Source organism: Apium graveolens, chromosome 2 (genome assembly GCF_009905375.1).
Source record: "Apium graveolens cultivar Ventura chromosome 2, ASM990537v1, whole genome shotgun sequence".
NCBI classification, from domain to species: Eukaryota; Viridiplantae; Streptophyta; class Magnoliopsida; order Apiales; family Apiaceae; genus Apium; species Apium graveolens.
In genome coordinates this window covers 17712590-17728643 of record NC_133648.1, presented here as the reverse complement: position 1 = coordinate 17728643, position 16054 = coordinate 17712590, and the positions used below count along the sequence as shown (strand labels likewise).

The 16054-nt window shown below is 30.2% G+C and overlaps 1 protein-coding gene across 1 annotated transcript; it reads left to right on the top strand.

The window, feature by feature from the left end:
* The first annotated feature begins 10060 nt into the window (after positions 1–10060).
* LOC141685967 (uncharacterized) lies at positions 10061–10447 on the top strand. Its single transcript, XM_074491040.1, has one exon. It carries the CDS (start codon positions 10061–10063, stop codon positions 10445–10447), a length of 387 nt encoding a protein of 128 aa, XP_074347141.1.
* Positions 10448–16054: the final 5607 nt, after the last annotated feature.

Genomic DNA, 16054 nt, shown 5'->3' with positions numbered 1-16054 from the left:
CGATATTGGGAGTCTAAAGGATTGACGCGTCTAGGGAGCAGGGCACGTCCTGATGTTTAACAGAGAGGCAATCCAAAATTTTGCTTGTTTCTTAAATAGAAATTTCAATTTTGTTTTTAATTGCAAATAGAATTTGGGGGGTAGTTGTTATACCCAAATTTTGGTATTAGGAACAACTCGGGTCAAACGCGGGCTGATTATAGTCAAACTCGATATTACATTGCAAAAGGTTAGGATGCGTCTAGGCTAACAAGACGCGCCCACCTTTGTGGGAGTTTTTTTATGAATGATGGTCTTATGATGAGAGTGTTAGGAAGCACAAGCCTAGGGCAGAACGCGCCCAGGTGTATTGGACGCGTCCATCATGGTGGGAATATACTGAAAAGTGGTTCATTGGCAAAGAAGCTTGAAAGTGTACACTCAGGAAGACAAGACGCGTCCTGTATTTGTGGAGCGTCATGAGAGGTAGTTGCTGGAGAACAATACAGGTTTTATGAAGGACAGGACGCGCCCAGTGTCCTAGGACGCGCCCTATATGTGGGAAATGCATTCTCAATGGTGAGATCAGGACAAGGCACACATGGAAAAAAGCAGTGGAGGATTATTTCCACTAACATATTTGTTGCAGGTACTCTTTGAAGAATTTCCTCCAAGAGACGGTCAAAGAGGGGGATGTCCGTGAAAAGCTTGAAGGCCTCCAGGGGTACTCTTTGAAGAATTCCCTCCAGGTGAAGTCCTGCGATTACTAACGAGCCTTGGGCCTTTGCGGTTGGGCCTCGTAGTTGGACATTCCTAAAGCTAGCGGAAGACGGATTCTGGATGGGTTTCTACCGGGCCTAGGAATAAGAAGTCTAAGCCCATTAGATTTCTTGTTCCCCAAGAACTACGTCAGGATTGATCCCTATATAAAGGGTACGTAGGCACATTGAGAGGGGTAAGAAGTTGAGAGCTGATAAGGGAGCCACCACTTACTGTGATCAATCTCAACCTAAAACAACCACAAACCACCACACACCGCTTGATTTTCCGACGAAGAACCACCATCATATATCTTAATTCCGCTGAGAAACCTCAAACTTTGTTGTTAACAGATTCCTCCGTCAACAATGCCCTAGCTCTGAATATAGTTTAAAATTAATATTTTTATTAATAATACAGTGGTTAAAAATTTTAAATTAATTTTAAATTTTAATAATTGATTCAAATTTTTGATTGTCATATTATTCAAAACTTAATTAAAGGTATTAAATATTTCCAAAATTTTAAAATAAAAATAAATGGGACTTAGTTTACCTTTAAATGTTTCATATAATAATCTAAACTTCATTCAAAATTTCAAAATAATTTATATTTTTTCCGATAATAATTATAATTAAAAAGTCATATTTATAGTAATTTTTTGAATCTTACTTAATTCAAAAGTTGGGTTAATAAATCACAGAATACATATTTTTTTATTTAAAGTATATAAAGAGTTATACATATATTTATCATCTTTAATGTATAAAATACATAAATAAATTATTTTAATTATGATATATTTTTAAATTATACTTAAATAAAAATTACAATGTATATTATATTTTGTTGATTATGTCGCGTCAATTTTGATTTATTCAAATTATTTTCGGGGATTAGCTTCATAGTTTCAGTCTTTTAATCTTATTTAATTTTTTTTTCAAATTTAAAACATATTTCATTAATAATTTGAAAAAGGGGTAAACCCCAACTCATCATGTAATTGAAAATAAATAAAAGAGCTAAATGAAATTAATGAAATACTTTTCTTATACTCCAATACCAGAAAGCAATTAACCCATGAATATTGCAATTTTTCCAAGTATAGTATGAGATATAATTATACCTTTTAAACATCATAAGCTTAGTATATGTATAATTTTCATCGTGGATTTACTATACTTTAATGTTGCTATAATTTAATATAGTTATTTATTTTTTTTTAAAAGTAAATGTATAAAAGTGTTAAATAGAATTATATTTACATTTTTAAAAGAGTTAATTAGTATTTAAATTTAATATTTATCCTAAAATTTAGGGTCGTGGACGGGGTTTGAAAAATAATTATTTTATTAAGGTGTTTATAATTCAAAAAATTATACTTTTAGATATAGTTATATCTAATACTAATTAAATTTTTTGAAGTTATTTATTCAATGAAATATTTTAGTGTAATAGAATTTTTATTTAATTAAATATTATATCTTTATTCTTGATGAAATTAAAGATTATATTGTTAAAAATAACGATAATATATAAAAAGAAGTTGAAAGTTGAATTAAAATTAAAACTAAAATTTATTATTCATTTTTAAAGCTTATAAAAAAATAAATTAATTTTCAATGGTATCATATTAATCACAAAAAAATAGTTCAAGAACGATTTACATATGAAATACAAACCAATAATTACATAAAAGTTGTATTTAAAAGTTAAATTGAAAAATATAAACTAAATATAATCCTACCATTTGCGTTCATCCATATTTCTTATGTTTACTTCTTATTGGTGTATAATTTTAATAATTTTTTATTTAATTTTTAAATGAAATGAAAATGTACATTCAGTTTTTAAAATAAGATAAGATGGAGGTTTTTGTTATCATTTGCTTTCTTTCTTCATTTAAAAAAAACTAATATTGAGACCATTTTATTTTTTTATTCAAAAGTATTTTATATGAATTAAACTAAAGTATGACAATCTAATCACATCAAAATATATTATGTACTTTATTTTTCTTATATAAATGGGTGAGTTCCTAGATAACTTGAACGTAACATTAAATTTATTAATTATTTAAAGATCATATTGAAAATTTAAAACAAATTTTCAATTACATAACATATATAATTTTGTATTTTTTCTATTCGTATTATTTTGCAATACCTTTTAAACCAAATTACATAAAACAAAGAAATTATTATTTTTAATATAAATTATTTCATAAAACTTGGCATAGAAATCAATGAAGTCTAAACCATGACACTAATATGATTATTACTAAAATTTAAGAAGAATAATAAGAAAGTTTGAAAATGATAATTTATGTAATCTTTTAAATATTATGTATTCAAGATTACTAAGAAAAATTTAAAAGCACAAATTTTGTTAGTTACCAGTAATGTGAGTAAAGTTGTATTTATATTTTCAAAGTCAAATATTTTTTTATTTAAAGACAACCACTAAAATGAAATTTTTATAATCATTTTGTTTTGAATAACAACATTACTTTTAATTTTAATTTCAAAACATCATGGCATATTTTTTAATAAATGTAAACCACATATATTTTACATCTATAAATAATATATCCATCTAATCTTAAAAATAGCAGTGTAATATATATATTTTACATCTTTATAATCTTTAATATGGTATATAATCACTATTATACATTTTTAGTAATAGAATAAGAGGGCATCGTAAATGCAATAGGTTATCGAAAATGCATACGAGAATTAGTCAATTAATATCTTATTTTAATTTTATTCTAATTTCAAAATTATTGTATATCCTTTATTTTTAACTTTAGTTACAGAATACGAGGTGTCGTACGCCGAGTAACTTCCAATTTTAAAGATATTGTATATACTCTCTTCTACGTTTTAGTTATAAAATACGCGGCAGCGTCAAAAATGAAGCCGAGAAACAGTCAATTTATATCCTATTTCAATTTTCATTTAAATTTTAAATTATTATATATATCCTTATATACCTTTTTAGTTTCAGAATGCAAGTCATCGACCAAACTGTCAATAAATATCTTATATTAATTTTATTCCAATTTCAAAATTATTGTATATCTTCTATTATACATTTTTAGTTGCAAAATCGACGACGCCAAGAAACCGTTAATAAAAATATTCTTTTTTGATCTTATTTCAATTTCAAAATTATTTGTCATCTTTCATACCATTTTAGTTGCAAAATACGACCCGTCATCCATGACGACACCAAAAAACTGCCAATAAATATATTATATTGACTATATTGCAATTTTAAAATTATCATATATCCGTTATTATAAATTTTAGTTATAGAACACAAGGTGTCGTCGAAAACGAAGCTGAGAAACAATTAATTAATATCTTATTTTGATGTCATTCCAATTTTTAAATTATTGTACATGTTAGATTCCGTGGATTTCTCAAATGCTTGATTGTAACATTTGATGCTAAATACATATTCAACTCAGACTCAATCCCCAATTTTCAATTCTGATCTAGAATATTTCATTTTCATCGTTAAATATTAACCCAGTATATGTTTACTTAATAGCAATTTAATTTTATGCTATGAAGAAAATATATGAATGAATGAATAAAGCCAGATTAGAACAATTATTTAATCAAACTCATTAGTATTGTTCAACAAACCTAAACATATACACAAAATTTTCATATACAATACTATATGTGAATAAAAGTCAATGATGGAATAGAACCTATAAAATAGGAAATAATAGAATAAGCGCGGTGACTAACAATATATATTACCTCCATTTTTATTAGAGTGATGATTATTTTGTAGTTGTACTACAAAATGATAACGAGAACTTTTTGGTGCTGAAGACTGATAAAATAATCGGAAATGTGTCAATTATATTTTAATTTGGACATAATTAGGAATCTATATATTTTCTTAATAATTTAATTGATAACCGACATTAATTAATTTATGCTATTGTTTAATTTGAAATATTTATTTTTTTAATATATTTCCAACAAAAAATTTAACTAACATCATATTGCAACTATTCGTGACAATATTATTTGAGAGACATGTTTCTATACTCGACACCTTAATTATCACTGAAGAATAAAATATTCAAATCATAAAAAGAAACGATAAATAAATTTATTTAGCGCTAACCGTAATAAATAACAAAATTATAATTTTTTGGCAAGCATGCGAAGCGCGGACAAATTCCCTAGTTTTTCTAAATGTCTATCATTCTTGTAAATTAATGACATTGTTATTGTGGTTTATGAAAAAAATATAAATAAACTGTCGAATTTATAATTTCTATGCATATTTTCTATTTATGACATATTAATAAATTAAAATATTTTTTGACTGTGGAAATCAATTATTAATAAGACCTTAAAAGAAATTGTTAATTTTAGAATTCATAATCTTTTAAATAAACAAATTCAATGATATTCAAAATATAATTGAAAGAAAAAAAGAATGAAAAAATAGAGACAAAGAAAGACAACAAAAAGAAACGAAAACCACGTGCACATCCGGGTAAAAAAGGAATATTCAAGAGATTAATCTCTCAAGAGTCCCTATCCTCTAATTCTATTGTGATATTGTATTGATTTTAGTCCCAACTCTTATGTGACGTAAGCGTTAGATTTCTAATCACAAAGACTCCCATCTCTAAATTCAAACTCAACCATGTATGGTGTGGGTAAAAATATGGATGTAATATATATAACACATTTTTTTTAAGTAAATGTATGAGTGAAGTCAGCATAATGCATTTATTAATTTTTGTTGATCGGAAATTCAAAAAACAATTGTGTATTCAAAATTCCAAATTTTAACTTATATTGAATTGGGTTGGTTAAAAAATTTGGGCCAAATTTGCAGTGTTTGAGATACACAAGACATTGCAAATCCTAGTATATAGTCTTATGTAATTGTAGTATTTGAGATATATATATATATATATATATATAAGAATTTACTACTTCGAGAACCATCTTATATGGAGAATGATGAAGAATAATTGTATTTATTATATAATCTCATCACAAATTGTAAAATTTTATTTTAAAAAAATATAAAATTCAATGCTAATCTAGAATAATAAATATAATAAAAAAATTAACAATTAAAATTTGATAAAATTACTTGATTTTAAATTTGATTTTACAGTGGAATAATTTTCCATATAAGATGGTTCTCGACGCAGTAAATTCCTATATATATAAGATAATGCTAAAAATTAAGATCACAATAATGTAGTATAATAAGTATCCAAATTTAATCTTTTTATTATTGTAATCATGGAAATATATACTTTTCTTTTCCAAAAAAGAAATTTATGCATTTTTTATGTTTTGTTTTTAAGAACAAAATTTTGAATTATATAATATTTATTGGACAGTTACTTTGAAAAAAGTATGTTTTTAAGAGAAACCAAAAGTAAGTTTTTAAGAGAATATACCAAGTTGACTAGATTGGTATAAAATCTCAGAATAAAATAAAACAAACCGTTAAAAGATAGTATATTGTATCTTATGAAAAGTAATAATAATATTAATATAATCTGGCCCGAGATACAATTTCTTGTACAATATTTATAGTTCATGCAATCTTCAGTTCTTCCAAAGTTTATAACTTCAATACACATCTTCCTGTAGTATAGTGTAAACCTGGCAATTCGGATAATCGGTTCGATTTCATATCGGATCAATTTCGGATGAGATCTACTTACGGATTATAATATATTTGAAGACCATTCGGATCGGATCGGCTGTGATACGGTTCGGGTCTAATTCGGATTAAAATCAGATAAAATTTGGATTAAGATCGGACAAAGTTCTGTTCGGATTAAATTCGGTTCCGATATTTTCAGATGATAACTTATTTAATTTTTCAATTTTTGAGATTAAAAAAATATCTTTTTTATTTAATTTAGTATTTTTAATTTAATATAATATACTTTTACAAAAGAATATGATTAAATAAGTATGTTATCATAAACATAAAATTATTTAAAGTATAAATTTTACTTATATCGGCTCATATTCGGTTCCGGTTATATATTATTCGGTTTTAATCGGTTCTAAGTTATAATCGGATCTTGTATTTCAGATCATTTTCGGTTAAATTTTCGGTTCAGGTATTTTTCGGATCAGTTTAAATCAATTTCCGGATAATTATCGAATTATATGATTCGGATCTCAGATCGGATCTCGGTTTCATGAATTTCGGTTTAGTTTTTCGGATCCAAACCCATTTTACCAAGTCTAGTATAGTGCGGGTGTACATTATATTATGGCCACCAAAGGCTTCCAACAATCTCCTTCCTCCCAGCCCCAGCCCTCCAAAGCCTTTCCTTTGGAGATGGAAGGTGATACAAAGGAAGGTGATGATGTTGTCCAACCCCAAAACCAACCAATCTGAGATGCACCACCACAACTTCAACAACCAATAAATGACCAAGAACCTAAAGAGAAAAAAGAAAAAAAGATGTATCCTTGTCGTTACTGCGACAAAACCTTCTCTTCACCAATGGCCCTTGGAGGACACCAAAATGGGCACAAGAGGCAAAGGCCTGCGGCTAAGCAGGCTAAAATTCCTGTTTCTTACCAGCCCTACCCCTACCCTATCAATTATTATGCAAGCTATCCTAACTATCCAGGAGTGGCTGTACACAATAACTTCTCACAGGGTATGGGTAAGTATTCAATGACTTATAACAACTCACATTATTATATGTCAATGAAATCATCCAGTTCTTCCACCAATACTTGGCATCTCCCGGCAGAGTTTTATGCCAAGATGGGGACCAAACCAAACCCTACTATTGTTTTGGCTCCTCCTGCAGCCACAAGTACCATGCTTGTTGGAGTTGGAGATTTCTTTGGAGATTCTTCTGCCTCCACAGAAAACAATATTGGAGCAAGTGCAGCTACCGATGAAGATGAAGAGCTGAATTTAGATCTCAAACTCTAGATTTTAGCAAAATTTATTTCTTGTTTGTCTATAATAAATTGAACTGTTATGGTTTTATTGGGTCCAAATTTTAGATAAAATTGATTGAAATATGAGTCATGATTCTTTTTTATGGTTTTAGAAATCTTGAGTCTGTTTGTCAAATTCCTTTAGAGGGCATTTGGAAACTTGCATTTCATTTCAAATGAGGGATTTCAAATGACAGGATTTGAATTGTCATTTCAAATTCTCATGTTTATACTAATATTTGAATGTCCTGAATTTCAAATTAAATCCAAATCCAAATTCCCAAACAGCTTATTTGATCAAATCCAGAATTTCAAATGAAATCCAGTTTCCCAAACGGGCCATTACAAATTTGTTTTACTTTGAACTTATAATTTGATTAAAGAAAATATAACTTACTAATAAATTTTGGATCAAAATATTTTATTCATTAATCGAGATTATTCATTTATCGAGATAAAAATACATCGTCTCTATTATATTGGTACCGAAAAAAGTATTCATTGAAAAAAATTATTAATTTATCAAATTATTATTTATGGAGGTTATACGGTCATTGATTTTCTAAATTATCTATTATTAAGGATAATAGATACTCGGGATGAAAGTGAAAATAAGTCTAATTTAATTATTTTAAAATTAATTATTAGTTAGTTAATAATTATTTGTTTGACATGATTTATATTGATTATAAAATATTTTAAACTTTAAAATTAATTTGAAAAGATAATATAAACCTAGTAAACTGATTGTTTAAAGTATAAAATAACAAAAATATTATTCACCACAAAAAAATATTTAATTAAATTTGTACATAGATATTTGAGTGAAGATGTAATTAATACCATTTTCAACCTATAACACTTAAATGGTGTGACTTTTAAATTATTTTAGTGTCAAAATGACACAATTCACAACCATGCAACTCATGTAGATCATGCTTTACACTAAATGTCTAAATAGATATATAATATACTTAGTGTTGGAACCAGTTTTCTGCCTCGACAATTATCGTTCTATATCTCTTTGATCATCCTGCAAAGAGAAGAACATAATGGATTGTCCCCCGATTCATCACCGATGTGAGAATAAGTTAACTGATTTTCAGTGAGTATATTGAATGTAAGATATTGCTAAGAGTATTGATAACCCTGTTTCTTCCCCAGATCTTCTCCACTCCTTACCCGAGCTTCAGCTCCGTCCACACATGAATAATGGCGTGGGGTTAAGCTGTAAAGGGGGGGGGGGTTCTACAAAACAGAACCGGAAGGGGTGTCGTCCCCGCGACAACTCTGGCGTAAAAATATGAATGAGGTTTCTTCAAGAAAAAGAAGAAGAAGAAGAAATGAGCTATTCAAATATATTGCAGCGGTGTGCGTATTTGTGTAGAGAGCAAAAAAGTAGTGGTAACCCCCAAAACCCTTTTTTGGGGCCTTTTATAGGCTCCCAACTTTAGGATTTTGGGGGTTTGTACCTCTTGATCCTAGCCATTGATGAATCTTGGTTGGTGAATGATTAAACGGTCCAGATGAGCGTCAGAGCCCAGCTGTCCCTTTATTATGGGGATAACCTAAGGTTTTGACACGTGGTTGGTTGGGATGTTGTCATGCTATTTCGGGTAATAGGGCACTGTTGAGATCCTGCTTGGCTACCACGTGTCCGGGGACCATCGCCATTTGGGCTTGGGGTCCTCTTACCTTGGGCTTTTGTAGTATTTCTTGGGCCTAATTATATTATGCCCTAGCTTTTATCTCTCATTCCGTTATGCGGGTTTCCAGATAGGGGAGTAGTTTTGTAGCCCGGAGTTATGTTTGGGGAGGCCCCTTAATTTTTTTAAGTTAGGAAAAATGTTGCCTTTTTCTTTGATTTGTGGCCCCTAACTCCGGGGTGTTGTTGGTTACAAGGCCGGTTGTGTTTGGGTAGGCCCCTTGATTTTTGTATATTAGGAAAAATTCTGCACTTTTTTTTGATTTGTGGCCCCTAACTCTGGGATGTCGTTGGTTACAAGGCCCTGGGGTTGTGTCTGGGTATGCCCCTAGATTTTTGCATCTTAGGAAAAGTTCTGCACCTTTTCTTTGATTTTTGGCCGTCAACTCCGAGGTGTTGTTGGTTACAAGGCCCCGGGGTTGTGTTTGGGTAAGACCCTTGTTTTGACAGGATAAGCTTGATAAATGACTTGGATGTATAACTTTTATCGTTTTTCCGGGAAGTCAGGCGACGGTTGGGTTTTCGTGTAGTACGTTTGCGTGTATGTATATATATATATAAATGTACATATATATACACTAATCCGAGATCTACTACGGGGGAACCTCCGTTTATGCTGACTTACGGGTATGAAGCTATGGTCACTGTGGAGGTTGGATTAGGGTCGCTTCGTAGAGATCGTTACACGGAGGAAAATGCAGAAGTTAACCACAAGCTTCGTTTAGATCTCTTGGAAGAAGCAAGGGAAAATTCTCAGCCGAGGCTCGCGGAATATCAAAAGTGTGCTGCAAGGTATTACAATAAGAAGGTAAATGGACAGCTGCTGAAGGTAGGAGATCTGGTGCTCAGGAAGGTGATGCGAAATATAAAGAATCCCCAGCATGGAGTATTTGGAGCTAATTGGGAGGGACCATACAAGATAAAAGTAATTTTGTGGAAGGGTACTTATCACCTTGAGGACTTAGAAGGGAAGTTGGTTCCGCGAGCATGGAATGCGGAGCATCTCCGAAAGTATTATCAGTAAGGTGCGGCTTTGGCCCCTTATATATCATGTTTTCACTTTCAATTATATATTTAGGGTTGTGCCCAGATTATAGGCTAGAAGCAATAAAATTCCTCCTAGCTTAGGGGGGTAGTGCATGTACTACTTACCTTAGAACTAGTTGAAGAATCATATTTTCGAATACGTTCCCCACAGAGCATAGTAGCTATGGGACTGGTGCACTTTTGACACTAAAGCACATTATTCAATAAAAGCTATGATCATTTAAAATTGTATGTCATTTGAAATATTTTTTACCTTGACATGACGCGTCCCACGTTACATAGGACGCGACCATGGCTGAGGTTGATGCTCCTCTTAATAGGACGCGCCCTCTTGTGGTAATGCTCCACTTTTAACATTTTTGAAATGGAGTTAATAATATGAAGTAATTTTTTCCCTGGAAAAAGATAAGCGTCCACTACATAATTCATTAGATAAAGCAACATGGGAAACATGGATGATTTTTGATATAAAGGAAGGACGCGTCGAGTAATAGGACGCGCCAAATCTGGTATTTTATATAATAATTGCAACACTTCAACGTTCTTCTCTTCTAAAAAATGAATGGTTGACGCGTCCATCTATGAGGACGCACCCACATGATAAAAATATTTAAAAGATATAAAGATAAGAAAATTAAGAACAATTTAAAGTTCATCATCCAACACATATACAATAATAAGCTTACAGCTTGCAGGGCTTAAAGGGACCTACACCCTTGCGATAGTTCAGATAAAGTTCATAATAAACATAAGACGCGTCCTAAGCAGGAGGCGTGTCCTGAGGTTTGCCCTGGTCTTTTGGAGGAGAAGGTGGAGGCTGGGCCTGAAGTGGAGAAGGCGCAGGGGACGCATCGTCCTCTTCCAGGCCTAGGACAATCCTTTTGTTCTTGATAGAGTCTGCAGCCCTTATTATGAAATCATTCACCCACTTCTGGGTATCTTCATCAAACTTGGAGAAGGTGTATTCTGGGTCATTTGTTATGAACCCGGAACACCACTCTTCAAAGCCATCTGCAAACCCATTTTGATACACCAATTTCTTCTCTTCTTTCCAGCTGTGCAGTCTATCATCATTCAGAGTATCAAGCTCCAGCTGCATGGTGGAATTTAGAATGACTACGCTCTCCATAGCCTTCTCCACAGAGATAACAGCACCTTCAAGCTACGCTTTCTCACCCTCAAGACGTGTCCTGTCTTCTTGTAGACGCTTGATCTCAGCATCTTTCTCTTGGGTAAGCAAAGTAATGCTCTTTTCCAAAGATCTGATTTTGTCTTCAGCCAGGCTCTTAGCAATGTCGGTGACAGCAAGGTGCGCCCTGAGTCTACCATCTATGTTGGCACTCTGCCTTGCATGTAAATGGAGCTCAGCTGTTGCTCTCGCCATGGCTTCTTCAGTCTCTTGCTCTGTTCTGAATGTCCAGCCCCTTACCTTCTCTTCAGTAAAGGTCCCAGATGAGGACGTGCCCAGATATCTGAGGACGAAAGATTGATCGTCAGGAATTTTCTTTTGGCGTTTGGAGGGCGCGTCCTCATTATCTGAGATGTTGACCACGGTGGTGTCAATGATCTTGGAAAGAGGAGAAGGAACCACCACCGGTGAGGGATCTTTAGCTTTTGGATCAGACTTTGCAGGAGCCTGCTTCCTGGCTCTCAGTTTCTTGGAGGCCCCTATGGAAAACCCTTTTGGAAGAGAAGTCATATCTAAAAAAAGACATGTAAGATATCAGTACAGGACGTGTCCAGAAATGTAGACGCGTCTTGAAGACTAAAGACGTATGGTAATATAAAAAATGATATGCCTGCATAATATCAGTTGTTTAAAAATAAAAACAAGGATAAGCCAATTTTATGAGCACCTCAAAAAATTACCCGAATTATAATGATGACGCGCCCTGATGGGATGACGCATCCATTACAGTTGCATGGATTATGAAGATGTGTATGAGACTTCAACAAAGTATTCATTGTGAATGCTAGAAAGTGCACTTTTTGTGAGGAAAATGTAAGTGGCAGACTTGCCACAACATGACCATCTCGTAGCCATGCATATTATACAATGACGCGTCCTAGATATGACGCGTCAAATGTAAATATATGGGTTAGAAAGACAAGTACATGTCTCACGCTAAATAAAAGTTATGCATGTAAAAAGAAGGGTGAGCTCAGGCATGACGCGTCATAATATGTCTGATTGTTTATACCTTATTCTAATTCTACTTGTCTACTGATGTCCAGTTGAACCAACTCTGTGGCATTAAGCCCTCTAGCCTTTTCAGAGGCCGTGAGGAGGGGCTTTCCATTGTAAAAATCTCGATATTTCCAAAGGTTGGCCTCCGTGATCATGTCCTTGAGGTTGAAATGTCTCTCTTATTTCTTTTTCCTGTTAATTCCTTATGTAAATTTTTTCAGGGATTAGTTTCATAATTTCAGTCTTTTAATCTTATGTAATTTTTTTTTTCAAATTTAAAATATATTTCATTAATAATTTGAAAGAGGGGTAAATCCCAACTCATCATGTAATTGAAAGTAAATAAAAGAGCTAAATAAAATTAATGAAATACTTTTCTTATACTCGAATACCAGAAAACAATTAACGCATGAATATTGCAATATTTCCAAGTATAGTATGAGATATAATTATACCTTTTTAAACATCATAAGCTTAGTAAATATGTACATTTTTCATCCTGGATTTACTATACTTTTATGTTGCTATAATTCAATATAGTAATTTTTGTTTTTTAAAAGTAAATGTATAAAAGTGTTAAATAGAATTATATTTACATTTTTAAAAGAGCTTATTAGTATTTAAATTTTATATTTATCCTAAAAACGCTATTTAGGGTCGTGGACGGGGTTTTAAAAATAATAATTTTATCACGGTGTTTATAATTCAAAAAATATACTTTTAGGTATAGTTACATCTAATACTAATTAAATTTTTTGAAGTTAGTTAGTCAATGAAATATTTTAATGTAATATTATTTTTATTTAATTAAATATTATATCTTTATTCTTGATGAAATCAAAGATTATATTGATAAAAATAATGATAATATATAAAAAGAAGTTGAAAGTTGAATTAAAATTAAAACTAAAATTTAGTATTCATTTTTAAAGCTTATAAAAAATTAATTAATTTTCAATGGTATCATATTAATCACAAAAAAATAGTTCAAGAACGATTTACATATGAAGTACAAACCAATAATTACAAAAATGTTGTATTAGAAAGTTAAATTGAAAAATATAAACCAAATATAATCCTACCATTTGCGTTCATGCATATTTCTTATGTTTACTTCTTATTGGTGTATAATTTTAATAATTTTTTATTTAATTTTTAAATGAAATAAAAATGTACATTCAGTTTTTAAAATAAGATAAGATGGAGGTTTTTGTTATCATTTGCGTTCTTTTTTCATTTAAAAAAAATTAATATTGAGACCATTTTATTTTTTTATTCAAAAGTATTTTATATGAATTAAACCAAAGTATGACAATCTAATCACATCAGAATATATTATGTAGTTTATTTTTTTATATAAATGGGTGAGTTCCTAGATAACTTGAACGTAACATTAAATTTATTAATTATTTAAATATCATATTGAAAAGTAAAACAAATTTTCAATTACATAACATATATAATTTTGTTTTTTTTTCAGATTCGTATTATTTTGGAATACCTTTTAAACCAAATTACATAAAACAAAGAAATTATTATTTTTAATATAAATTATTTCATAAAACTTGGCATAGAAATCAATGAAGTCTAAACTATCACACTAATATGATTATGACTAAAATTTTAGAAGAATAATAATAAAGTATTATGTATTCAAGATTACTAAGAAAAATTCAAAAGCACTGATTTTGTTAGATACCAATAATGTGAGTAAAGTTGTATTTATATTTTGAAAGTCATGGAAAATATTTTTTTATTTAAAGACAACCACTAAAATGAAATTTTTATAATCATTTTGTTTTGAATAACAACATTACTTTTACTTTTAATTACAAAACGTCATGGCATATTTTTTAATAAATGTAAATCACATATATTTTATATCTATAAATAATATATCCATCTAATCTTAAAAATAACAGTATTAAATTTCCCGATCTTTGAAAACATAATTATATATATTTTACATCTTTATAATCTTAAATATGGTATGTATATGATAAATGTGAACTATATATAATCACTATTATACCTTTTTAGTAATAGAATATGAGGGCATCGTAAAAAACAATGTCGAGAAATTATCAATTAATATCTTATTTTGATTTTAACTCAAAAATAAAATTAGAATGTATTATTAGAAGAAGTATAAAATTTAGAATTCAAAATATGATATTTACGAATAGTGGTTATTTCAAACTTTACAATCAACACTACTGTGAAAAATTCTAAAATAACAGCTATGAAAGTTATGATTTTTAAGAGCCTGAACTATGTATATTTCACATATTATATTTATAGCATGACATCAACATGGTAAAGATGAACCATATATACATTTTGTTATTTTCTATTTTATAAAACATACCATACATGATCTATATTATACTTTTTGGTTATTGAATACAATCGGTTATCGAAAATGCATACGAGAATTAGTTAATTAATATCTTATTTTAATTTTATTCTAATTTCAAAATTATTGTATATCCTTTATTTTTAACTTTAGTTACAGAATACGAGGTGTCGTCGAAGACTGCGCCGAGTAACTTCTAATAAATATTTTATTTTGATATTATTCCAATTTTAAAGATATTGTATATACTCTCTTCTACGTTTTAGTTATAAAATACGTGGCGTCGTAAAAAACGAAGCCGAGAAACAGTCAATTTATATCTTATTTCAATTTTCATTTAAATTTGAAATTATTGTATATATCCTTATATACCTTTTTAGTTTCAGAATGCAAGCCGTCGACCAAACTGTCAATAAATATCTTATATTGATTTTATTCCAATTTCAAAATTATTGTATATCTTCTATTATACATTTTTAGTTTCAAAATCGACGACGCCGAGAAATCGTTAATAAAAATCTTTTTTTTATTTTATTTCAATTTCAAAATTATTTGTCATCTTTCATACCATTTTAGTTGCAAAATACGACCCGTCATCGACGACGACACCAAAAAACTGCCAATAAATATATTATATTGACTATATTGCAATTTTAAAATTATTATATATCCGCTATTATAATTTTTAGTCATAGAACACAAGGTGTCGTCGAAAACGAAGCTGAGAAACAGTCAATTAATATCTTATTTTGATGTCATTCCAATTTTTAAATTATTGTATATATTCTTTTATACCTTTTTAATTGCAGAATACAATAACGGTGATCACGGTTCGGGTTAAACCGCATAATTCGCATAAACCGAACCGATACTTAACCGACCCAAACTGAAACCGAAATGTGGTTTGCGGTTCTGGTTCAACTACTTTAATATATGCGGGTAATGGGTTGGTTTTGGTTTGACCTGAATACAACCCGCTTCCGATCCTTAGTACTCATACCCATGGCCAGGTAGATGACGTAGTATGAGGCCCAATCTTC